The 27,347-nt window shown below is 37.3% G+C and overlaps 1 protein-coding gene across 1 annotated transcript in view; it reads right to left on the bottom strand.

The window, feature by feature from the left end:
• The window catches only part of lmbrd1 (LMBR1 domain containing 1), a 48,173-nt gene extending 21,335 nt beyond the window's left edge, over window positions 1-26,838 (bottom strand). The window contains exons 1-7 of the mRNA XM_029521713.1: window positions 26,773-26,838; window positions 25,139-25,315; window positions 24,437-24,500; window positions 14,690-14,787; window positions 13,684-13,751; window positions 10,735-10,823; window positions 5,319-5,392 (exon numbers count right to left, since the gene is read on the bottom strand). Coding sequence (XP_029377573.1) covers window positions 5,319-5,392; window positions 10,735-10,823; window positions 13,684-13,751; window positions 14,690-14,787; window positions 24,437-24,500; window positions 25,139-25,315; window positions 26,773-26,838 — 636 coding nt within the window. The remainder of the gene's footprint in view (window positions 1-5,318; window positions 5,393-10,734; window positions 10,824-13,683; window positions 13,752-14,689; window positions 14,788-24,436; window positions 24,501-25,138; window positions 25,316-26,772) is intronic.
• Window positions 26,839-27,347: the final 509 nt, after the last annotated feature.

Below are 27,347 nucleotides of genomic sequence, written 5' to 3'. Positions count from 1 at the left end.
AGTGACATCCCATTCTTAATCCATAGGGTTTAATATGACATCGGCCCACTCTTTGCAGCTTCAACTCTTCTTGGGAGGCTTTCCACAAGGTTTAGGTGTGTGTTTATGGGAATGTTTTACTGTTCTTCCAGAAGTGCGTTTGTTTATCACACTGATGTTGGATGAGAAGGCCTGGCTCTCAGTCTCCGTTCTAATTCATCCCAAAGGGGTTCTATTGGGCTGAGGTCAGGACTCTGTGCAGGCCAGTCAAGTTCATCCACACCAAACTCTCTCATCCATGTCTTTATGGACTTTGCTTTCTGCACTGGTGCACAGTCCTGTTGGAACAGGAAGGGGCCATACTCAAACTGTTCCCACAAAGTTGGGAGCATGGAATCGACCCAAATCTCTTTAGGTACCAAGAGATTTTGGACAATTCCGAATTGTTGCCAAAATGTAAAATATTTTGAGATTCAAAATCGATACAGCTTAGCATTTTACAGACAACTGAGAAATTGTACCTTCGGATAAGATAAACTATCATAAAATATTTGTTAACCTTGGAGGAAAAGCACTTTGATAGCTTGTCCCATTAATTAATAATAAATCAGGTCGTTACAGACGTCACTATCTCAGATATTTTATTAATCTCTATACAATGTGTTAATCCTTAAAACAAATATTCTTATTACTTCTTTTTCTCCTTCTGCAATGCACAAGCAGAAAGACCAGTTCAGCAAATTTGCTTGGCAAGAACACATTACAGCGCAATCAATGACCAGCAAAGTAATAAGGCTATCGGACCTGACAGCCTGACTTCTAACTTTTCTTCTTTTCTTTTCAAGGTCTTAAACTTAACAGGATTTTATTGAATTTTAAATTTTTTTTGTTATTTGTTTTTGTCTTTGTTTTTTGGATCTTTTTCATCTGTTGAGTTTTATCATTGCTGACAGATGGTTGTTCAATATAAACTGGATATGTATAGCAATGCTTTTGGCTAGAAGGTTAGTACATATCCTACTAGATGTCAGCTTTAAAGAGGAATGGACTATAGAAGCAGGAAAAGCACAGTAGTGTTAGTAAACATCAAGCAAGTAATAACTTTTCACAATGGGTCTATCCTCTTCACCAACACAAAATACTGATACTATGTGCTCAGAGCTCTATTCAGCTTTGAATTAATGATTACTTGAATGACTGACTGGATTCATTTTGGTTGGCACAATCAAATCAAAAATCTGTAAAAACCCTAACCCCCCCCAGTTCCATTCACAGGGACTTTCCAACAGATTGTTGGTCATTTAACCTTTAGAACCTTTTGTTCATTCATTTATCTTCAACCACTTATCCATTTCCGGGTTGCAGGGGTGCTGGAGGCAAACTCAGCTCACACTGGGCGAGGGTGGGGTACACCCTGGACAGGTCGCCAGTCCATCTCAGGGCTAACACAGAAAGACCGACAGAGAAACAACCACTCACACTCACATTCAGACCTACGGACAATTTAGAGTCACCAATTAACCCAAACATGTTGTCTTTGGACGGTGGGAGGAAACCGGAGTACCCAGATGAAACCTTCACAGGCACAGGGAGAACATGCAACCTCAGCACAGAAACAGGCCGCCCAGGAATCGAACCCGCAACCTTCTTACTGTGGGGCAACAGCACTAACCAAGCCACCGTGCTGCTTAGTTTATGCTTGTGCCTCTGACTTTATGCTCCAAGAGTGGCTGATCATTCCTAAAACTGAATAGGTGCGTCCACCTGGTATTTAGGCAGTTTCCCAACAAGAAAAAGGGCTCTTTATGCTGATGACATCCTCCTTTTTGAACAGCGGTAGAGAAAGAATAACATATTAAACATTTAATGTCAACTGACTTGAGTATTATTAATAAATGCCTCCAGTTCTCATGTTTCAGCATTGAGACAGGGTGTAGGCTTTAGGAAAGCATTGGTTAGAATTGGTCAGAACTTGAACTAGACACAGGGCTGTAATGTTATGGTACATCAATAGGCTACATGAGAAAAAATTTCAAATAATGAATGGGCACTGAAACTTTCTTTTTTTTTTAAACTTCAGTGTCCTCCCAGCAGCTTCTGAGACAAACTCAGCTTCATAAGTGTTCTGATCTGCCGAGGAAGAGCTCTATCTTGAAGACAACTATTTTCTGTTCAAAAAAATCATTCTTAATAAAAAGAAGAAATTTGTTGGATAAAAAACATTATATTTTAATTAAGGCCGTATTATATAAGAATTTGAATGTCTGGAAATGCCTTTGTTAAATCATTGGACAGTAACCAAGAAAACACCGTTTTGATATCAACCAATGTTATCTAGGACATATATGGCTGTTCATCTACTATTATTCTTTGAGGTTGTATGTGGAAAAAAAAAAGATTCAAAAGTTTGCTCTGTAGCGCAAGGAATGCAATTTTATCCAGTTTTTATAAGAAGAAAATGCAACTGGAAGTCCAAGATTTACGATGGTTGGCTGACCAGCCTCCCAGAATGTCTTAGTCCTTTCGAGGGGTTTTCTTTTTTTTTTTTTTTTTTTTTTTTTTTTTTTATAGCCCATCCTTTGCACTTGTATACATTTGTATATGTGTACTTCTAATAAAGTTGATCATGTGCAAAGAAAAGATACTGTTATTTTATGGTTAGTTTTCTAGTATTTCTTTTTGCCTTTCTTTACTACAGACTAGACACTTAAATAAATTTTATTTGCCACTTTCGATTCAAACCTTAAAATTTTGGTAAGAAAAATATGTATAAAAATCAAACCCAAATGTCAGCCATCGTGCCATTCTTCTGGTTCACTTCACAAAAGAAACCTATCTTCCCAAGTCTCCAGATGAGGGATTAGATCAAGAGACATTAATCTTTCCAACTTTAGTTCAACATCAGCATCTTATGGCTGGCAATTTAAGAGCAGGAGAAAGGCTGATCCAGAGCAGACAGAGCCATGAGAGTCATAAGTCAATACGCTAGCCTAGCTTTAAAATGAAGCCAAAGAAGTTCATGTGATGCATGAGGTTTGAGGTCTCATATCATCACTGCTGCGTACAATCAAATAGAGTTGAGATAATACAGGGGGGATATGCATATGCAAACACTAAAGTTCATGTGGACACCATTTACCTCAATTAAAGATTTGCATTAATATTTTATTATTAAATAAAATCCTCATAATTAAAAAGTGGCTGCTGAAGAATAAAGTCGCTTTCCTACTGTATTAAATGAACCTGCTGAGATGTTCTTACAGGTATAATGTCTTTCATAAAGGGGAGTCTTTAGTACCACTGAAACTTGGGGCAGGGCTGAAACTTGCTGCCTAGATCAAACTGACACTGACAGATAATATTAAACGAGAGTATAAAATGCAACTACAACATCTTTAGTGAGTAATAAGAATACATTTCCAAATGTGATCAAATTTAAATACTTGAATATAACTAACACAAAATGTTTGCCTCTAGTGCTGGTAATGTTCAGTGGATAAATACATGTATTTAATATATCAGAACTTTTAAGTGTACTCAGATCAAAGGCTGAGTCCTATTTGACACACTTACAGGATTGCAAATGCACCAGAACACCTTAATAGATATCATCAACAACTTAAAAGGATAATAACATGGGAATTGAATAGGCACAGTTTCTATTCAAATTGCTAAAATGCTTGGTTTAATTCAGGAAAGTCTTGGACAACCTCATCAAAGCAGAAGATACTACTTGCAAATAAAGGTTTAATCTGTTTAATATAAATTGTATGCATCAGAGTGAGTGCAGAGGGCAGTAAAAGCTCAGCATGCTTCACTTTGTATCAGTTTTAAGTGCGCTGGTTTGCAATGTTATACTGTGTCGTATACGTTAAGGATAGAAGGCTACTTCTGCAAAAAGAGGAGTGATGCATTTCCACTGGAGTTATGGACATCATTTCCACTCCTTATAGAAACTGTCACTGAGATTCTATAAAATTCATTATTAATCAGGATTGATAGTAACACAGTAAAGAATGATAAATCACACAGCTCTTTGCAAATACAGGTAGATTGCCATCAAGAAGAGTACTGCTGCTTGAAGACAGAAGAGGGTAAATAAAATGAATAAAGGGTAAAAAGACCTTCTGTATGTATGTTTGTAAGGATGAAAAAAAGTAGGGGCAACAACTGCTTGTAGCCAAACAGCCTGATTTCTTTGATTGACTTCATCAAAACGAGAAACATCAAAAACACACTCACTGGGAGCTTTGATTTCCACAGGGCATTTACAGAGTACATATCAGCATGGGGTCAGTGCAAATCTAAGCACACTTCCATCCTCAAAATGTACTAGGTAATTATTCACTCTTTAGAGAACTGTGAAAAGCAAAGTGAAGGAACAGTGGATAAAATCCCATCTGAGATGGATTATATGTCCTAAAGGGAGATTAGTTCTACAACTTATTTGACTGGCTTGTGTATTATTCATTAGAGCTCCACATTCAATTGTTGTGTAATTTGTCAAATAGGACTCTTTGAGCTCAAGAAAAACTAGATAGAATGGGGTTGGCTGTCACTTCTACTCTCACTCTCTGGGTTGACACCCAGGGAGTTTTTTGTATTTTCCCCCAGTAGGCACTACTCCCATCCAGACACCAGCTCCACCACCAGGGAATATTCACAGTCTAGTTACCAAGATAGCAGCTATGAAAAATGGACAGCATTAACAAGTGTTACAGCACAGTCAATTTTCCTGATCTAGGAAAAAATGAAAAACTACTCTATGCTGAGGGAATCAAAATATAGGCATATATTAATGGACACAGAGTCAGATTTATATATATAAATAGACAGCAGATAAGTGGTTGATAAGATGGAGAAGGGTACACATACATCATGCAAAAGCCCTAGGTTCTCAGGTGAAAGACAGCAGTCTGAGCAATTTGAGCAATTGAATGCCAGAGCTCTAAAATCACAAGGCATTACTAATACTGAAAGGCCACTCCATCACTTGGCACATCTCAACCAAACAGACAGGAAATCATTTGTACATTAGAAGCTTTAAGAACCTGCACTGCAGCTCAAAGAATTTTCCAAAACCAATGCATTAACAAGCATCACATATCAAGAGGGAAATCATGTTGGGTAAATTGAATGAAAGGAAATTCTTATTTCCTAATACTTTTATATCTATTATTTCATAATAATTTTTCCTAATACTTCTAAACAAGATCTATGTTAAATGTGCCAATAAGTAAAGGTCAAACAACACTACAGCAATGATATCTAAATCATCTCACTGGGCGATTTGTCTTCATTAGTGTGCAGAACACATGAACCAACAGGTCCTGACCTACCGTGTAAGTGATCACTGCCAACATGCCAATCAAGGTCAAGGTACTGATGGAGAACGACAGAGCAGGTAGACCATCTGTGGATGGAAAAACAGATAAACCATTACAGATTTGACCTTGACCTCTGAGAGAAGCATCAACCGACATTTTGACACCTGCAAACAATTAAGACCTGACTTTTGTGTGTGTATATTTTGATAGTATTTCAGTCATGTGTTTGATTTTCAAATTCAATACTGACAGCCTGAATGTTTTGTACGTTAAGTCACTACAACACTGACTGTGCAAACTAAAAACATTGCATCTAAATTTCTTTGAATAGTCTATTGATGCTTCTAAAGTCAAATTGTATACTGCTGTAAGCAAGTCCAAAAGTAAATTTCATAAAAGCTTTTTGATGCAATCAAGTTAGCTGACAAAGCTTCCACTGTAAATATATGCATATATATATTTAAAACTTTGTAAAGCAGCAGGAGTGCTGTGTGGCTTAGTGAGACAAAACTACTGTCATACACAGCCAGAAGTGCTCTTACCAAACTGAAGCTAGTACAGAGAATAGAATAGGATTTACAACATAAATTTGCAGGCTAATGGTAGTTACTATTAAACACAATTGGGGTAGAAAGCCACATCTGTTTGAATTATCCTGAGAAACAGAGGCCTTATCTTAGAAAAAAAAGAGTTGAAGCATCCACTGATGTGAGCAACTATTCAACCTTTAAACACATAAGCACAGTTATATAATGTCTTTTGTAAGGAGACGTTTTGTCTGATCAAAGGAAATGTTATTATTATTATCATTAGATTAGATTAGATTTCACTCATTCGTTCATCTTCTACCGCTTCACCATTTCCGGGTCGTGCACGCTGGACAGGTTGCCAGTCCATCACAGGGCCAACATACAGAGACAGACAGGGACCAACCACTCACGCTCACGCTCACACTCAGACCTATGGACAATTTAGAGTCACTAATTAAACTAAACATGCATGTCTTTGGCCGGTGGGAGGCAACCCATGCAAACATGGGCAGAACAATAGGCCCAGGAACCAAACCAGACACCTTCTTGTTGTGGGGGCAACAATGCTAACCACTATGCCGCCAAGCTGCCCTCTTTTTTTGAGATTCGATGATGAATTGGTGTCCTGTTTCTTTAAATTAGTGGCAGATTTAGAGTCTCTGTAAAGACATAAATGGTACCAAATAGCTGAACACCAAGAAGGTAAGAAGCAAATGTCATTTATTTTCGAATATATTATTTGTTTAATAGGATATCATGGAGAAAAATGCGTCACATGTTGGACGACGTTTAAAAATTGAGTGTTTGGCATCTAACTAGCTACCCATTTGAGATAAACATTTGAACTGTATGGATGGTTTTCTTTAATTAGTAGTCATGATTCTAATGTTCAAGATGCAATTCAGGGAATTTATTCCCTTAAAATGGGAATGGGAGGAATGCTATTCCAATGGACAAGGACAAGAATTCCCACTGGTAGTCTTGTACTCTTGCATTTAATATCTACTTTTAGTGAATACACTGTAGCTACCGAATAAGATTCTTCCTCAGGAGGTACATCTGGTCACCATGTTATGTATTCACTGTCATTTCTGACACTGATTACCAATAGTGTTTAAACAGCTGGATCCTTCGTTGTATCTAGGTTGAGTTGATGTGTGTCCCTTCTGATTGAGTCAGAAAGAGGACCACCTATCAAGCACGGGCAACAGTAGATGTCACACCAGCTGTCAAAGCTGGAGTGAGAGGACAGCGATTGATGAAGAGACTGATTGCCTTTCTCCCCGTCAAGATTCCACCTGTCACAGGGCTCCATGTAAAAAGCTGCACAGTGGTCTCTTTATAGATATCCCACATCGTCTCAGCAGCAACTTCACAGTGCCAAGCCCACCTGTCAGCACAGGCATAGGTGGTTCTCTTCTTGCCTTTCTCCTTGACAGTGGCATTTGATTGGCAACATTAAGTCAGTATTCAGGGCATGTATGACTTGTGCAGTTTATAACAGTCATCGCTTTTTTAAAGACGCATTTCACAAGGCGGAGGACAAAGAGGTGGAAAATTGAGATACAATATATACCTGTTCTCCATTGTACTGTATGCAAAAAGAAAACTTTTAAGTCTGACAGCTGGGCAGAATATTAACATTTGAATACATGAATCCTATTCCCAAGTGTTTTATTGCGTTTCATGTTTCATTTTGCTACCTTTGTTCAGGGGCGAGCTCCGTAAAATAGACAATAGCCCCGTGTTCTGCACTGAGAACATTTTGTTCATGAACTCTACACAAAGCAAAGGATAGATGTTTGCTGCCACTCTTCCTGGTTTCTTGAGCAGATTTTCTGGAGATTAAACAGAGGGAATAATGTCTATTATCAGTGGTACTTCCACATCTGTATAGCTTTGATCCCTAGAGCAATGGAATGAGGTAGCTCTTATCTCATCCTCCATACAGCCCTTGAGGCATGTGTGCAAGCACTAGACTTGTGCAGAAAGGGGTTTATTAGGGGGCTCTTTTAGCCCTAGCACCTGAGTTCTGCATAACGACAGGATCATCAAAAGTTAGTTGAAAGCAGCTGTATGTTCAAGCAGCAATATAGGAAATAACTCCATATGAGGATTTATAGAAAAGTTCCACAAAAGACAGCATCATGGTTTTTCTCTCTTCGTATGGGAAAACTGCAAAAGTTCTACCATTTGGTAAATGGGGTCAGATAATAATTTGCATTTAAGGAATATATTTTGGGAATAGTCTATATTTAATCCCACAGAAGGACACCAGTGCTAATATAGATGAAGTGCCATCACAAACTTGAGGGAGGACAGAAAATGTCAAAAGATCAATCAAGTTGAGATCAACAGCCTCACTCCTATTCCCTCACCGCCAATCTGTCAGCTGGCCCCTCAAGTAAATTTGAAAAAATGATAGCCTCTATTTTTACCTATGCTATTTTATAACTCAGTTAGCGAATCATAACACCTTTGACCTTGTACTCTGTACAGAAAAGGTTACAAAGAGATACAGACAGAATGATTCCTGTAGGGACAGTTTAGACCTGGAAGTCCCTGTTTTTCATGAAAGGAAAAGGGGGTTATCAAACTTGAGCTTTCTGACTCACTAAACTTGTATATCCTTTGTATTTTATATATGAACACACACATTTTTAAATAAATAAACTATTTACGAATGGTTGAATTTAGTCAAATAGTCAAAATGCAAAATGGAAAATTCTTCAGCTATTTTTCTATATAAAAGCCAAAAGGGCCTGTTCGGACCTGATAAGAACATGTGTCTCAGACGATCTGATCACAAGGGGTGAGCTCAAACTACTTCAGTTCACAACCTGCATTAAAATTGATCACATTCATCATTCACGAGCCTCTCGAGTGACGTGATTGGTGATTGGTTCGCATTGTAGTTTTTTAGTGAATCCAACTGTGATATATGAGTCCATTGTCAGTTTATCAATGTATAACATAGAAAGAGAGAGACATAAAGAGAAAGAGAGCGAGAGAAAAACAGAAAAAGGCAGAGTGCCAGTCCAAACATTGTTGCTGTATTTACATACTACCTAGTGTCAGATTATTTGAGTCTTTTTTTTTGTTTTCTTCTTTCCAATGCTCTGTATTCACATCTACATTATTTTAATACTGTACGTACAAGTTGTGGTGGAGCTCCTCTTATTCACGTTTTTCTTGTTTTTGTTGTCAGACACCAGAACTGGCATTGTTTAGATTTGATATGGGTGTATATCCGTCTCAGGATTTTTCTTTTCTTTTCTCACCAATAATTAGGAGAAGCAGAAAAAGTTAAGTGTATGAAAACATGCCCATGTACTCTTGCTGGTTACAGATGAACTCCCACCCACTCCCCCTTGAGGCAGCTTCAAAAATACAAGATTGTATTAAATGTTACGAATATATTATATACGAATAGTTGCTATTGGTATAGCAATACCAATAGCAACTAAACAAGGCATTACTGCGACATTTTAACAAATGTAATGTTGGAAACACTGAAGATCTAGTGGCCTTAATGAACAGTCGCTGCACAACAGTCAGCAGGGTTATGGGGAGAAAGTGCTCTTCTTTATAAAATTAACCGTCCAAATGGAGAGAAGAGACGGGCATTAGAAAAGGAATGGCCTTCATATTTCCTCCTAAGCAGTTGAGCAATTTCCTCCTGTGCCATGGGAAGAGGGCTAGAGGGAGCATGTAGGGGTCTACTATTGTGAAGGGAGGCAGATGGTTATACTTCCTTCTTTGCGCCCCAGATGGCAAAAGGCCAGAGGACTGTTAGGAGTCCATATTTGGCAAGGAAGACATTGCTTTGCTCAGCATGTGAAATGTCCAAGGAGGTATGTTCACAGTGTTTACAATCACAGACTGAACCATCAATATTATTTTAACTGGAATATGTTTTTCCTTTTTTTGTTTGTTTGTTTTTTTTGCATGCTACATGTTTTGGTTTTAAAGTCAATGATTCTTCTTATAAACATATGATTTCTCAAATAAATTGCAGGATGTCAATCTTAGCACTTTCCATGGCATCCAAACAGAGGCGGGTTATGTGGCCATTAAATTGCACTGATATAATCAAATCAATATTTCAGTATAACTATCAATCAAAACAAGAAAGACATGGGCTAACCAATTACACATGGTCACTTTGGTTTTTACAGAAAATGCACTAACAAGAACATTATTTAAGTCTTTTTCTTATCTTTCATGTATTTAAGTCATAAAAATGATAATGATAATATAATCACAATATCAATGTGATTACAATCACAATACACTCTCAGTAAATTTATGTTACACCAATGGAAAATTTGACTCAGTTATTTGGGCCATTAAAAATCTAAAAACTGTAATTCATTTAAAATGGCCTTATCTAAAGGTGTGATGCATTCCATATTCTTCTATGTCTATTGTGTAAGTTTCAAGTACCCTATACTCCATCACCTGGTCTTCCATGATAACCAAGTAGAGAAAAAATTCTGTAAAAATGTCCCAACATATGTTCCTTAAGTAATAAAATACTGGCTTACAAAAGTGCCACTTTGGAACAATTTTTTGAGGTTGTTTTTTTTCTCTCTTTGTGTGACTGCAAACACACATCATCTAAAATGTCTTACCTCTTCAGCCCCCCCCCAAAAAAAACATTAAGCTTCCCACTCATCAACACCAATTAATACAAAAAAGATAATACAGCAGAGTTAAGTGTACACCATACAGAGTGGGTAAAAGCAGTGGGTGTGGCCATGGATCAAGGAAGTAATGCGACGAACAAATTAAAATTAAAAACAAAATGAAGGAATTAGAGCCCAATAATCATGGAAATAACTACAAAAACAGAGCCCAGGTGGAAAATAACTATTTTCAAAAGAGTGTATACTTACGACTACTTGAAAGCTCTTCAAAAAGGTACTGAACTTTCTCCCATTGAGTGGAATTCTGGCTGGGTGGGGCCTCAAGTGGAACAAAGGCTCTGAAAGAAATGCAACAACAATAATGCAGAAGTAAAGTAAATTGCGTTACTCTCAATCTGTCAATGTTAAATTTAATCTTTGCCTTGGTTCTGATGTTTTTAGCATCCGATGTGAAATGATGCTGCTTAATCATTTCATCCCCGTCGTGGGGAATATGGAAATATGTTGGTATCTACCAGGCTCCATGAAAGAAACTGTGAAAAAGGGCTAACAATAGTGATGTTGAATTACAGTGCAGGTTTTGATTCCATTGGTTATGAAATCCTTTCCTATTGATCTTTAATCCATCTTGGCAGATAACAGAGAAATAGGCCAGAAACCTTTTTATCATCTAGCATCTGAAAATTTTTATTAAATATGCTGCTTTACAGATATACTAGGATTCATTCAGAAAGTAAAAATTAGGTGGGGCAAAAAACTTAACCAGATCAGCATCTCAAAGACTTTCCTTTGCCTCATATGCAAAAACAAAATTCAAGCCTCTGAAGGCCACATCTGCCCTAGTACCATGTGGATATCCCAAGGGGTATCCAGTTGCACTTAATCTTTTTCGTGTGCACATGCTCCCCTCTGGTCATGTTATATATAATTTTTTACTTTCAGAAAAAAAGCACCACATCAAAGTGACCTAAACCACTACCTAACTCCTCACAACTACATCTGCAGAAATGGTGCATTTTATCCAGCTTCAGTCAAGTTTAAACGAAGGTGAATTTAAACTTGTTCATGTTTTTGTCTTAACTTGATTCGTGTTTAAAATTGCGTTCCTGTTTAGTTCTTTTCTTGAGGCCCGGCCTCTGAAGGTCACTCATCACAGGGCCTTTCTCGAGCATCCTGAGATTGTGGTTAGCATCTGCAAAGCAGACTGTGCTATGGCATGACCAGCCACATAATTTTCAATTTCTAAATGTTACACTTAATGTGCCTGGACAATTTTCTGTGAGGGCACTTAGACCGTGGAGCTGCCATTCTCACTTTTTCAGGACATTAATCAATATTCTCTAATATGATACAAAAATTATCTTGAAACAGAATTACCACCTTGCAGTTGTAGACCTATTCCAACTTGCCAAATTATAGGGAATGCAGCCGCAATCATTACAGAGCTGATGTTTTTGTTGTTGAGTGAAGTTGATCTTTCACCTTCCAATTACAAGTGAACTTTATAACTTCATTTTATCCTTAAAGGCATTTGAGTCAAACTGTGTCATAATATGGGAATGCATTCATGAGAAATGGTCATGAGTAAATACATTCTGTGAGGCCACAGTCTCCTTGTCTTTTGAATTTGCTGTGAGTATTCTTGATATATTACATTCCTGAACCTCAAATTATTAGATAGTGTGGTTATCAGGGGTGGGAATCTTTTACTAACTCACAATTTGATTCGATTCAAAACTATTTTATTCATAATGATTTCTGCTTCAATCTGTTGGTGTGCAAAGGATCCTCATGACTCTGCTTTGCAAAACAGAATGACAGATGGAGAAATTAAAGTGTCTTTTTCACATGTATTAAGTTTTAAACATTTATCCATGCTGAGATGGAATTGTTGCATAAAAGCAATATCCAAAGTTGCTTAAGTAACAAAAATAAAGGTGTCTCTTTATTAAAAGAAAATAAATAAAAATTACATCAGAATAAAAAGGAATGTATCGGGGGGAAAAACTGTGGGGGTCACTAATAATGCACACCCCCTACCGATGAATGAATGAATGAATGAATGAATGAATGAATGAATGAATAAATTAATAGATGGATGGATGGATGGATGGATGGATGGATGGATATCCATCCATGGATGTGGTGACTAGAGTGTAGTGTGCCAGAGACCAGACCAGAGACCGGACCTCCCCAGAGACCGGAAACCTGCAGGGAGTAGAGACTGGACCAGATCAGACCAGACTAGACGAGACACTGGACCCTCCCTCCAGAGACCCTCCACGCCTCCCACCAGTAAAGCGGCCGTCTGAGTGGTAAGTGCTAAGTCAAACGAGAGTCACTCACTGAGCTCAACCCCCCCCCCCCCCCCCCCCCCCCCCCCAAAAAAAAGAAAAAAGTATGGGGAAAAAATACAACAGAATTTGGGGGGAAAAAAAAAACAAAACAGATTTTATAGGGGCTCTAGGTAAAAACCTTGACTTCAGCTAGGACGGGGCCAGTTGAATCTCTTTCCTCCATTACTGTAGTTTCCTCATTGTTTTGGTGCTTACCGCGCACACGTATGTTCTAGAACCGGCTCCATGGTGACATCAAGACACTTTTTTCGCTTTTGAGACATTTTCAATCGATTCATAATCGTAGTAAATGAGAATCGTGATTCTTACATGAATCGATTTTTTGGCACATCCCTAGTGGTTATGTGTCCTGTATTGTCACAAAGCAGATAGGCCTTCCTCAAGTTCAATGTTAATGGATGCGAGAGCACATTAAATTGTATAGGCTGATCTGCATGTGTGGTGCCGTCATGGTTGTGAAGAAAATCTATGATGTGCATGGTGGACTGAACGTAGCTGATGTGAAACCTGTGGACAGACTGGATTTGACAGTGAATGTGTATCAGTGTATGTGTGTAGTTACAGTACAGAATGTCAATTTGTACATGGACAAAGCACAAAAAAAATCTTGTTCGGTGACTGATTTTAATGTTTGATGAAAAAATCTTGTACAAAATAAATCAATACTGGTCTATATTAACTAAGAACTGAACTTTTTTCTTAATAGCTCAAAATGGGCAGACAAATGTCACTGCAGCTGTTCGAAGACTCGTCTCTTATCGACTACCATGAGACATCTACTCTTCCCTTATCAATGGTGTAGTAAAGCAGAAGAATAAGCCATTCATGTCTCCAAACTTACCCAATTAATAGGAGAACCACGCAGACAATGGCAAATCCAATTGTGTACTTCAGAGCGTTTTTCACTTGCTGTAATAAAAGAAAAAATTTAACTGGTCAGTCCTGGCCATGAAGTGAAAATGATTATTCATTGTGAGGGAGCAAAGGGCATTATACTCTATTTAGCTTAGAACTACACTGAGTGAGAAGTATACAGAGTCTGTGTAGATCCAGTTTGACCTGGCAGAGATAACATGTCACTCCTGGTGCTATTCAAGGTGCTTTTAAAGTAACAATACAAAAAGCCTCCCTGTCTGTGAGAGAAAGTGCCTCTGTCAGCTCAAAACTGGCACATGGAACGGAGAAAAGGAACTATGCGACAGCTGCTGTTTGGCACATCACTCTCTAAAAGCACTTTTAAAAATAAGGATTTTGAATTTTGGCAAATTTCAGGTGAGAATATGGGCTCTATATTTATAGTATGAATGCAGTGGCACTGCAGCAATGTAGCTCTTGTTTTATGCTCCATAATTTTCTCTGTCAATATGCATTACTGTCCTCAGCAGTCAGCAGAAAATGCTTCTGTGATCACATTGAGCATGTGTGTCCTGTTACAGCATAACTGCAGAACACAAGAACAGGTGGATTTCCACTGTAACAATTATAAAGGTGAAATGCCATTTGTTCAGAACCAAAACTGTCAAAACACTAAACAGAAGACACGTGTAATCTACTATGCAAGCCCGAATCTGAAGCCTGAAGTGAGAAAGATTCAAGTCTTTAAAATTCTTTAAAAGTTTCCTTAAAAGTCATAAATTTCTTTCCTTGCTTGTCATGTAAATTGTTGAAATATGTAGAAGTGGATTGAGGTTGCCTTAAGCAGGCTGGGAAGTCCAAATGAAATGACTTCAGGACATTTTTACCATTAGCATATTGGTCATCCGTCCTGAATCACCTGAATAAAATTGGAACTCTTCAGCAGCACATTTTGCTACAGTGCCAGGTGCAGAAGAACGGTGCATTCTTACCGAGCATTTGTTCCCAGTGTCATCGTCCCTTTCTTCATAGTAGAAATAGACAAAGGGGATCCATAGGAAAACACAGAACAGGATGATGGAGTATAGTGCTATATGGATATAAATAAGAAATAAGAGTTAGTTATAATATTTTCTCATGCCAATTATTGTCAAACTTATATATCCGTATAAACTGACACACCTCTATCATTAAGTAACATATAGTGTGTTAATGTAAGGTGAGGCAAAAATATATCTGAGATTCAGATTTGCAATTATTATAAAAGTTATATTCTGTACATCCTTATCAGTCCACAGCACTACTCATTTTTATACACTCAATTATAATTTCTCTCTCTCTCTCTCTCTCATACATTCCTTTGAGACTCTCCAGGTTATTTGCTTTTTAAAGCATACAAAGATTTAAAAAAAAAAAAAAAAAAACCTTGACACCACAGTATAAAATAAATTAATTTGCATTGTGACTTCAAAGAAATTTCGGGATGATAGACCACAAAGTATGACATTTTAAAAGCCGGGATACTTTCCTCAAAGTGCAGCATCTATGTTTGTCATAAGGGGCCGTTTAATAGATGCCATCATTATTGTACTAGTTTACCTTGTGAATATATTTTTCAAGAACCAACCCACACATATAAAAACACATTTCAGCAGTGGTACGCTCTGACATTATCAAGTAAACAAAACCTATGGTATTCATGTTATATTTAAATGCAACTGAGTCCCATTTGTTGAAAAAGAGAAAGATTCAGTGGACTCTTCAAGGGCAAAATGCAACAAATGCATTGATGTGTTGTAACAGAACTCTCTGTCACAGTGAAGTTGACCTTTGACCATTTGGATATAACATGTTACAACTTACTCATTTTCTAGTCATTTGTGTTCAACTTTGTCATAACTAGGCAACGATTTTGTGTTGTCTTCTGAGTTATGCCTGAAAATGAGTCACAGTGACCATCAGAGGTAAGCATTGTACAGAAAGCATTTGAGCTTAGAAGGTAGTTATGAATGTTGTATTCTGAACAACGGCGTGCGTGCATGATAGGTCCATTGAGCACACACTTTGCACAGCTCTATAACGAGGAAAAAGTCAGAATTGGTTTGTTAAGCAAAAAGTTCTGCATTGCATTTTACATAAGTTGTACGGCAGAAATTTATCCTCTCATTTTATATGATGATAGTGCATAAAATTTTCATACACAAGAAATTCTGAACAATACCCTTCCTATATATTTAATGTATTGATAATTGTAATGATTAATGCACATATCACACTGTTACAACACATTAACTATTAGTATATTTTTCATCAAATTTTCTCAATATTGATTCTTTTCTGACTTCAGAAGACACAGTGTATGTAAAACAGTAGCAGTGGACTAAACTGTGCATGTCATCCATTATTTAACTAGGGGTGTTACCCAAAATTAGAACCACATTACTGTCTTTTAAAAGCCATATCATCATATTCTTTATACAGTGAATGTAAAAGCAAGTGAATAACATATAACGACTGAAGTTGCAGTTGTATTTGTACGCCGCATTCCCCTGCTGTTAGTATACAAAACTCACAATGCAGGTAACGATCAGTTCCATTTTTATTGTCCAGTGCAATAGGAAACACAAACCGCATCAAAACATTTTCATTCACTCAGGCCAGTGACCTTCTGTGTGAAATGGATGCAATACACCCTTCCTTCAGGAAAAAACGTGGTATTTTCCCATCCAAGTCTTTTTGTTTGTTTGTTTGGTTCTTCATCTGCAAGCAGCTTTTAAGAGGAAATACCAACAATGACCACATTATGAATTCATAGAATGGAGGTGAGGCAAAAACACTTTAATAGAGAAATGCTATTTCAGGCAACGTGCTTTTCATCCTGCTGCAAATGGATGTTGGTGACTGAAGTCCAAACAATCCATGTTGAGGCCCAGCATTGGTATGTGTGTACGTGTATGTGCATGTGTGTTGTACTCTTTTCTGTCTGTCCCTCCCTCAGTTATGCCTCCGATTGTGGTGGTTCCTCCCTCTTCCCGGGTTTTATAGCAATCTTCCCGACTGGTGCGACATGTTACCGCCTGAGTGCGCAAATCTTTGTTGAGAAGAAGCTGTGTGTGATGGGAATACCTCATTTTCCCCATAGTCTGCTTATGTTCATATGAAATGGGACTTGGTGTTTTGCTGCTGGGCCAGGACTAGTCTTCTTGTGCACAAATACACACTCACCATAGTATCTTTTTGTCAGACTCACAAGAGTAGGGGTGCTGCTCCCCATCTGTGTTTTTGTCTTATGCTAAACAAATGTATGTTTAAGGACAGTATTAGCTCCAGTTAGCAGTCCACTTTTTGTTGGCTTTGTTTGTTGTTTTGAGCATCATCCTGTTCTTGCTTTTTGTTTTTTGTTTGTTTGTTTCATTTCCAACCAGTGAACATCTGGTTTTATGGTACTTCTCTCAAAGAAAAACAAGTCATAAAGATGCAACATGACTAGCATAGCTCAAATGCCTGTTCATGTAATAGTGTGAATCTGCAGTGCTGCTCATATTAACCAACTGCCAGAAGTGGTAAAGAAGACCAACAGCTTATCATGACCACACCAAATCCACCTTTTTATCCAAATATTAAACATATGTTTCACTAAGAACCGGTGCTGTTCAATTCCTTAGGATTCATGTTACAAAATTGTAAGTAAATGAAAACCAATAGAAATGGAAAAGAGATTCAGGCCAATGCATACGACACAACAATTTCCTGTCAGCCCTCAGCAACACATTCAAACCAGACCACATCAGATGTTACTATTGAACAGAAAATAATAGAGGGAGAAAAAAAAGTAAATATAATGCATAACATCAATGCCGCACTTAGACGTCAGTGTGCAAGTGGAAAACAACTGTTCCATAGGAGTAAAGAATGCTTAGCCTAAAGTAATTACAGACGTGTCTCCGTGTGAAATGAACCATACCTCACAAAATACTCTTACTGCTGCAGACAAATGAACATCAGTGTTATACTGGCTTCCCTTTTACCAGCTGTGATTGTGACAGGGCATTACTTTCAATAAACACATGCTCATTACTTCACTAAGGTATCCATTTACACTCATTTACAACCAGAGAAACTAAGTTTAGGATGATGCCAGGAGCCTATAAATGCAAGCCATGCACAGCATGTCTGGCATAGGCTTGTGGATTAAAGCAATAGGTAAAATTAATCATAACACCATGAATATTAACACAGTGAGAGAATAGGTCATATGGCATTACCATGTATCATCAATTACTCTCTAAGCAGATCTTCTACTGGGAAGAAAGCCTGACCAGGAATAAAAGTTTTGCACATTTATCCCCTTGACAGAGAGCAGAAGACTAAATAATTAAATACTCTTCCCAAACCCTTTACATAGTGTATACTCAAAAGTATACATGGGAGAAGTATATAAAGGTTTAAGAATACACAGTCTAATAATAGTGTGGCGGTGGGCAAACAATGTGAGGACATAAACAATAGTTATTTACCTCTTTATGTTTTTATGAAGACCTATGGCAATTTACAACAATTATCTAACACCTGGACTTCGGTCCCTTGCGGATGGGCAAAATGTATTACACATGTAAAAATGCATGCCAGGGGAGATTTCTCACAGAAATACTGTCTCTGAAAAAGGTCTCTAGAGACTGACAGAAATGTCTGTGTGCACAGACATTTGCTGAAAGGTATTACTGTACGAGCTTGAATTCTCATTTCCTATAAACATCAAGGAAGGCACCATTGCTGTTTGGGGAGGAGAAGTAACTCTAGGATAAAGTAGTGAAGATTTGACTTAAATTTGACAGCCTGAAACACTGATACGATATCCTTTTCTGGTGGCTGTGTGAGTTAGTAGATGTATGCTAATCTGCAATATAAAATAATTAAATAGCTATACTGACTTCAGAACTATACATAGACTATACGGCAGTGCAGGGCTGAGACTTTGAAACACTGACTGGTGAGAAACTGTTTATAATGGCTGTCGTGGCAGAGTCATATATAACAGAAGTAACACAAACATTTGGACAACTTGACGCTGTCCAGATAGAACCCATCCGGGGTGGGAGGTGGTGGTGGTGGTGGTGGTGGCTCTACCTGGCAGCTGTCTCTGGAATCATGTCTGTGAGGTTATGATTTCTGTAACATCAAATATCACAAATTTACACCACTGTGTGTTTGTCAAGCCTATTTCTTAAACAAAACTGCATCCGATTCACATGTAAAGTAAGAATATTTTATGTTTTCAAGTTTTGGTGGGATGCAACTGGACTTCTAATCGTTTTGCCTGTCATCCAAAAGACTTCTTGATGAGACAAAGATGACCTGGATGACTGAGAACCTTCACGGAAATATTTTATGTTTTGTTGCAGATGCTGATTATGGCTGTAGAGTCTTATAATTCGTTGCCATTTGTCTGACAACAGACCTTAGACAGTAAAACATCTGTCACATTTCTAGTGCTCAGTGCACAGGCTTTGGATACTGAAGTGCTGATGAAAATGCTTGGAAGCAAGACAATTCCAAGGACTGCTAAAACTGCAAGGTTATATAGTGATTGAGACTGTACGTGGCCAGCAGAGTGCCCTTCGTTGGGGTCATTGATCTTATCTTTGTGAACATGTTTTGAAAACACTTTTGCAGCTTACATAGTCCAGAGGTCTCAATTTTCCAGCTTCACTGCAAGCTCATCATACCTCAGCACTTGCATTCACAGGACTCATGAACTGCATCTGCACTGAAAGCTTGATGATGTAATTAAGTCTCAACCACAACACAGGGTCTGGTTTTTGCTAGTTGATGCCCTCTCAGTTAAGAAACAGAGATCCTGGCCTAAGCTTGGCTAAGCATCAAAGCCAAGACAACAGTATTCCTTTGCAATACTCAAGGAATTTTCCAATTTGCAATAAGTATTTTCCTTAAAAAAAAGAATGTTGAGATCTTCTACTTGTGTTATACAACCTTCATGAGATTCACAGGGAAGTATAGGACATCTGATGAGTTTTTCTTTTAAAGTCTGTTTGAAACTGTTAATGAGGCCTTTGCTCTATGCAGTTTTCCCCACATCCATCTAGGTGGGCTGATCTAGTTTATGCTCCAGCAGAAAGATTGGTGGCATGCTGAGGGAGAGTTATCTTGTCATTTGTCTGTGCAGTAGATTCCAGATATTTTTTCTAGGGTTGTCTTTGACGCACCACTTCCACAACCTTCTAACTATCAAGCATTAGCAATATTCAAATGACAAGGGTCAAATAAAAGGGACTTAATTTGAAACCTCTGCCCCAACAGGAAAGAGTTACGTTTCACCATAATTTGTCACAATGACTGAAAGTTGGAGTGCATTTGGCAAGTGTATCCCTCCGTTATTTTAATGAACATTTGGGAGTTTGGTGATCCATGAATTTTGATTTTACCAGCTAAGTGGTTCTTGATCTGAAGACGTTTAAGACTTCTCCCCTTTTTTCTTTTATTGCTATTGAAAATGTATTTGAGACATAATGTTTTGTCAATCAAGAAAATTTCTGAATCCCTGTTTTGAATACTTCCAGGTACACGAAGAAAGAATTGAACATATCAGCACAAATGCAGGAAAAAGGGCCTTTTGTTTCTTAGTATGGGTTACTGTCATTGAAGGGTTAGGCCTCTCTACAATGCACATAGATGGCCTCCAAAATAGATATGCAATATGTCCTTGTTTTCTGAATACTCCAAAAGGAAATATTCAGACACCATTTTTCCAATATATAATTCTGTCAACTAAAATAGATGCATAAGAATCAGACAAAAAGACAGTACTTGCACTTGTATTTACAACAGGGATGCATGCTCTCTAGCTTCTCTTCCACAAATGGCACTAAAAAAGGCAGAGAGAAAGCTGATGATTTATTTAAAGGGCCCGTGGGTATTTTGCCCTCTTGCTTAAGGGTCGTATGCACCACTGCTTTGAATTACTGAGCAGTCCAAGGAAATGGGTAAATGGACAAAGACAGGAGATTGAAAGGCTTGGCTTTCAAACTCAAGAGTTCATCAAAGATCAAAAAAATATGTGTGTTTCAGTTACAGAGGTTATCTCCTTTGTTATTACATATTATATAATATATATTATCTTATAATAAACTGTAGTATTTTAAGAACAGTGGGGTTTACTCTATATAGGCAATAAGTAACACATGTTGAGTCAATGGAGACAGAATTTTCTCCATTGCATTAGAGTTGCATTCTGATATAACTATTATCTTTAAATCACTGAATGGTAGACTTTTGCTTAGACACAGAATAAATCCTAATACAACAAAATGATCATTATGCACTCATTAATGTAAGCCTATTTCTGTCTGAACTGGAACAGAGAAGAAAATGAAAGATTCGCAGCAACAGTGAAATGTCACACCACTGTCAGCCTGTGACATAAACAACAATGCAGTTTCACGAACAAAGGAGTTTACAATAGCCCATCAAGATCTCACTCTGTGTAATTTTGTGGATAACATATTGTAAAAAGCTAAATATAAACCTGTTTTACAAGTAACAACTCAATTAAAATAACATGTGTTGTATTATAATCTCCCAACCATATTTTCTCCACAATGTCAATGCTCTTGAGTTTTATATCTTGCAAACCTCAACAGGCTAATTATACACCAGAAAAGAAAATTGAGAAATGCAATGAAATTTTCACAATGTCAACTACTGATTTGATTGACCAAGAAAAATGGTACAAAGCCTGAATCGGCAACAGACAGTAATTTAATAAATGTCAGACAAATGAGACCATTAGATAACTGAGTAAATAACGTACATTTCTTAAAGATAACTTGACATACATATGCTTATTAACTGATCTCTGCTGAATAGAAGTCAATCGACTTTGGAGAAAAACATTCTCCATTGGAGGAAATAGGAAATCTACATCAGCCCTGTAATTATTCTATTTGTGAACAGACAAATGGACAGTGCTGTCACATATGGCCTTAAAGAAAACTCAACTTTAAAGCTTAGCTTTGTAAGGAAGACACACACGCATAACACACATGGGGCTTGGTCTCCACCTACTGGCAAATAAAGAAGTGATGCCCCTTAAAAAGGAAGAAAGGTCTTCAACATTTTATACGAACACCAATAACTTAAAACAGCTTTATCATACAGTCATCTTCATACTCATCTATACACTGCAGAGAGACATAAATATGACTTCTTGAAAATACAATTGCAGAGAACTTTAAATGGCCGATGCCACTATCTGAAGTCAAAACAAATATTTGGCACAGCAAAAAACAGCTTCAAATTTTATCAGAAAAATTTCAGTTAACTAAAAATCATGTTGAAATAAATGATGGGTCAGTATTTTGCACTTTGAGGTCTAGAATATATTTAAAATATTTAAAAGGCAATATAACTTGATTCCAAAAATATGCTCTAAGGAACTGAGCATAGTGTCAATAAAAACCACAAACCTCTGACTTTTGTGTTTTACAACCAGTAAATGTTCTTTATCAACAGCCAAAGGTTGCAAGCACAACAAATTTACAAGAAGTTCATACACCCCTAGAGCTGTGAACACATGTATACTTGCTTGAGGGAAATTGCATACTCTTCCAGGCTTCTCTTTTATCCCTCACCTATTCCCTTGAATGTATACTCTTTGAATGCATTACTCTGGGTATATGTACCATTTCTCAGCTGAGAAAATAGAAATATGAAAATACATACATTTATTTTTTTCTGTGAATAGTATGAACAAACTATATTTGGATGATAATAATATATCACATACAATATTAAATAAAAGCCTCTATGTGGAACAAGTCTATAAAGAGACAAGGGTACCATCATATGAAGTGCTGCATGGCACACAAAAAAGCCACACAAAACTATTATAGAGATTGGGACTGAAAATATACTCCAGAGCTTTCTAGGGAGACAGAAATATATTAACTAAACCAATTTCCAAACCAACTATATGAGCTTTTCCTTCGATGTGTAACAAATGTTTTGAGTGTAAATGTTTCATGTAGTTTCAAGGCAGTAAAGTTATTAAATGAATTAAATTACTGATAGGACATGGCCCAGGTTTCAAGAGTAAGCCTGATGAATAATTAATTTTTTTAAATCTATTAGAGGCAAAGTTTCCATTTAAGGGGATGTATAATCCAACATATAGATACTAGCATTAAATCAGTTTTGTATATTAAGTCATGTTTTTTAGTGCAGAGGAGAAAATACTGTGGTTCCTTCAATGCTGGCTTCACATGTGGTGTTCTTGTTCTGTGAAAGCCAATTTTCTGATGTCATTATGCCAGTGAAAGTGGTTTCTTTGATTGGGCTGTCTGGGCAAAGAGACAGCTTGTCTTCCTTGCATTTGGTATTTTGGGACAGACGGTACGTAACAGTGTGGCTGTCAGGCATTTAAACCCAGCATCTGCTGGAGAATGTGTGATCTAGAGTCGTTGGCATGTCTGAATTTGCCATCATTAAAGAAAACAAACGTGTACAATCCTTAAATATGACAATCATGAAGACACTTCAGTGGCGCTAACAGCTTTGAGCTAAAAATTTATCAGCCTAATATCCCACTCAAAAATTAAGCTAAATGTGGCAATTAAAAAAGCTAAATTGGTGAAATAAGTGTAGGCTAGTCTGCCATTTTTATACAGGGGATGTAACCGTAAATGGAAAAAAATCTGCTGTAACACTAAATCATCTATAGGTGGCACAACTGTCAACTAAAGCTATTACCTTAGTTGACTGTAGATGGCAACATCAACAAGTTTACATGTGATCACCTGCTGCTCACAGAATTGTTCTATTTCAAATTAGGCCTCTGGGCAGGGTGGCATAATTCAGTGCTTTACAAGAATTCCAGGAAGTAACCAAGCTTCATGAAGCAAGAATTATGATCAGGTTATATGATGCAAAGCTGTGCGATTAAACAAATTACGGTCTGTACACACCTACAAAAATTTCAAATAAGATTTTGTGACGCCTGTGATGTGCAATTACAATATATGTGTAGGTCATGTGGCTTCTGAGTTAATTAATTTTGAGAGGAATAGTGAATGCAAAAAAGAAACAAAAATGTTTGAAGGCTGATACCTAATCGTCCAGAACAAATAAGTGTCACTGCTGTTATTCTAAGCACAATGGTGGAACTAATTTGGCTGATTTCAAATGCCTTACTACTTGACAGGTAAAAATAAAATAAAAAAAAAATACTATCCTACTATTCTCCATTGTTTCCATTGTCATACTTATTTAATCTGAATGTGATTTTCATGTTTAAAATTTAGATTAAAAATGCCAGATCTATGAGCTGTTTTGAGGGCTTCAAATATCTTAGAATTGATTAATTGACCGCTTGAATTAAAAGCTCCAGAACAGTCAAGAAGGAAGGAATTACACAACACCCCTGCATGAAAATGAGCCTTCACTATAGAAAAATTAAACTACTTAGTCGGTAGTTGAGGAAGCCAGTAAAAAAACTGAGCTGGAGCTACCATGAATCAAAAGGCAAGATTGAGTTGATATCATAGGAAAACAGTGTAACACAGTGACGATCCCAAAACATCTAAACCCCTAAAAATATTCAAAAATCCAGAGCTTCTGCAGGTCTGCAGCAAATAATCCTCTCTAGATCAAATTTTTGTCCACAAATATTCACTTTCTTTTTTTATGTGTATCTACATGGACAGGTATTAAGGAAGTGTACTTACTGTAATATCCATACAAAACAGTGTCTTCAATGTGTCCTCTGGTCTCATTATTTGCTGCCCATTCCTGGATTTTAACAAAGGAAAAGTAAAATTGGAAATAAAATCAACATTAATGGGACTGAAACAACTATAATAATCAATATAAAAAAATTAACAAACAAAATGGTGATAGGTAAAGTGTAAGATAGACATGAAACAAAACCTGATACATGAGTTAATAAATGAGCGCAAAATCCAATAAATAATTTCTGTTTCTGCAATGTCATGATTCTTGCTGCACTGAGAAACTCAGTTCTCGTGATTTTTTTTACTTTTCTGTTTACACTTGATAACGACACAGATTTTTTTTTTATCTTATTATAAATTGTAATTACCTAGAAATGGCTAAAATCATGTTTGATTAAGCAAGTGAAGGATTAGTTTCTTGATGAGCTAATGTGTGCCGCCTATGTCAAGTGGCCATGACTAAACTGTATTAAAAACAATCCTTTAGCAATCAAAGGAGCTCACAACCAAAATGAGGAAACAAATCCCCTGCTGTTCAAATTAAGAGATCATTACACATTTTAATACATTATGAAAAAGACAGAAATTAATGCAATGACTTTGTGATTGTCTTTTGTTTGGACAACAGGCACATCATCTAAGAAAATTAAAAGCAAACTGCCTTTACTCAAATTGATTAGAAGAAAGCATACTGACCTTATAGGTACCATTGGGATACTTCATGAATGAAACAAGAAATATATCCACTGGTAAAAGGGCAGATGTTATCAAAGCAATGGCCAGTGCACATATTGCTGTGATTGTTGAAACAACTTCACTCTCCTGACGACTTTGAAATTTCCGTATGTAGACCCAACAGAAAGCCAGGATTACCTATGTGGAGAAAAATGTAATCAAGCTAAAATAAATGGAGAGTTGAATCATAACTTAAAAAATGGTGAAAGGCAAATAATAAATCTGAAAAACTATATCAAGGCAATTATAATTTATTTTGTTAACATCTATTATGTAACCTCAAAACAGTGATAAAATTCATGTTAATATTATTCAAATATAATAGTATAATAGTATATAAAATTGATTGCAGTGCTTTATTAAATGTCATACTGCATACAATAACACTAATGCGTTTGCATAACAAGTGAGGAATTACAGACTCAGCACAGCCTGAGTCTGCCATGGACCAGCTGATCTGATTATATCACACTCATTCCCTCATCCTCTTTCAGCATAACCTAAAAACAGAGGTGAAATAACCCAAACTTGACTCTCATGTTGTTGTTTTTTTGTTTCTTTCGTTTGAGGGAGAACTGTCTACTGTAGCCACTCTTAATCTATGAGCTGTTTGAATTGGTCTTATATTCTGTTGCTGTTTAACATGAAAAACAACAAAAAGAGAGAAGGTGAGGATGTTGCCATTTTAATGGGAAGGAGACTCAGACGGACAGCCAAAAGAGCATCTGCAAAATGACAAGGTCATATTCCAGACACACCAGTTGTAAGAAGAGGGGACACAGTTAAAAGCAGTCCCCTCAGATCAAGGGCTGCCATTCACAGACCGGATCAATTAAAGGCCCGCGGCCTCAAGCTCCTGGCTGCTTGTTTTGCCAGGTAATGACGCGGGACTTCGCATCCAAATTAGATCCATTGAGAGCAGTGTTCTCATAAAAAAAGGCTGCTGCTGCTGGACAGAGAAGCACAGCCGTTTATTGGCATCCAGGCACTTTTCTGGGTGGCTTCTGAATTAGCTATGTGACTCTAATGGCAGCTGACTAAAAGGAGAGAGCTAATTTAGGCAGCAGATTACCTAGCTGACCAACTTCAAGGCTTTGATTTAAGCACATCTGAGTTCGTAGTCTTTACAAAGAAATGCTAGATGAAAGTTACAGTTCAGTGTGCGTTTAAAGCTCATCTGATGAAAAAGCCCGCTTTCCTTTTGATCAGCAGCTCCGAATTATTCACTCGGAAGACCTTTTGGTGCCAACTTGCTGCCAATGCGTTCATTATTTGTCACTTAGAGTTAGACTATCCGCCTCCTTTTGTCATCGTCGTGGTGCTTTAATACTATGAAATATAGATGAAGAGTAAACAGCACACTGAGCGCTTCCAACAAGACAACAGCCTGTTCAGTGTGACACGGCTAACGTTAGCTAACACCAGCCGAAAGCCAATATTGACATTAATACACAGCAGCCATGTCGGGCCGAATAACGCATAACTGAAAAAAACAGCAAACTCTTCGTCTCCTGTCACATCTTAAACTCATTGTGAAACAGCCATCACTTGATAAAAAAAAAAACAAACAAGTAGGCAACTTCATACTGACTTACCAAAAGTATAAAGGTGAAAATAGACCATCCGAGTACAGACTCGGAGAGAGACGTCTGGGCCGCCATGTTCACTTCCTGTAATAACAAACCCACGTGTTTCTGGTGACGTCATCGCGGCGGAGGGCGAACGGCGGCCGTGACGTCGCCGCAGAAAAAAAGAGTCCACATGTCTCTTCTTGTGTCGGTTGTGTGTTGACAAGCACAGGCGCTTTAGTGAATGTAACAGGTTCACTGGTGGTAAGACAAGACAGCGATGTAACTTTACCTCTGTCACATGTTTTAAACCTGTTTAAAGCCCCAGAAGCTGCACAGACCAGCAAGAATACAGAACGTTTACCGGCAGTGCTGGCAACACAAAAATAAATAAATACAAATTCTGCTTTCAATATATAATATATATATACTAATACATAATTAGACATTTCATAGTAATATTGTAGTCATTTTTACTATCATTAGTAATAATAATAAAGTACCATTATCAACATCCAAGTAAAGTAGGCCTACAATTACCTTGAAATTATACTATATGATAAATTGTGAGTAAAATGTTGTTTGTTACTTTCTCTTCTGGT

The sequence above is a fragment of the Echeneis naucrates genome, chromosome 15 (assembly GCF_900963305.1).
Source record: "Echeneis naucrates chromosome 15, fEcheNa1.1, whole genome shotgun sequence".
In the NCBI taxonomy this organism is placed as follows: domain Eukaryota; kingdom Metazoa; phylum Chordata; class Actinopteri; order Carangiformes; family Echeneidae; genus Echeneis; species Echeneis naucrates.
The sequence above is the reverse complement of the archived record's forward strand: the minus strand, read 5'-3'. Positions and strand labels throughout refer to the sequence as shown.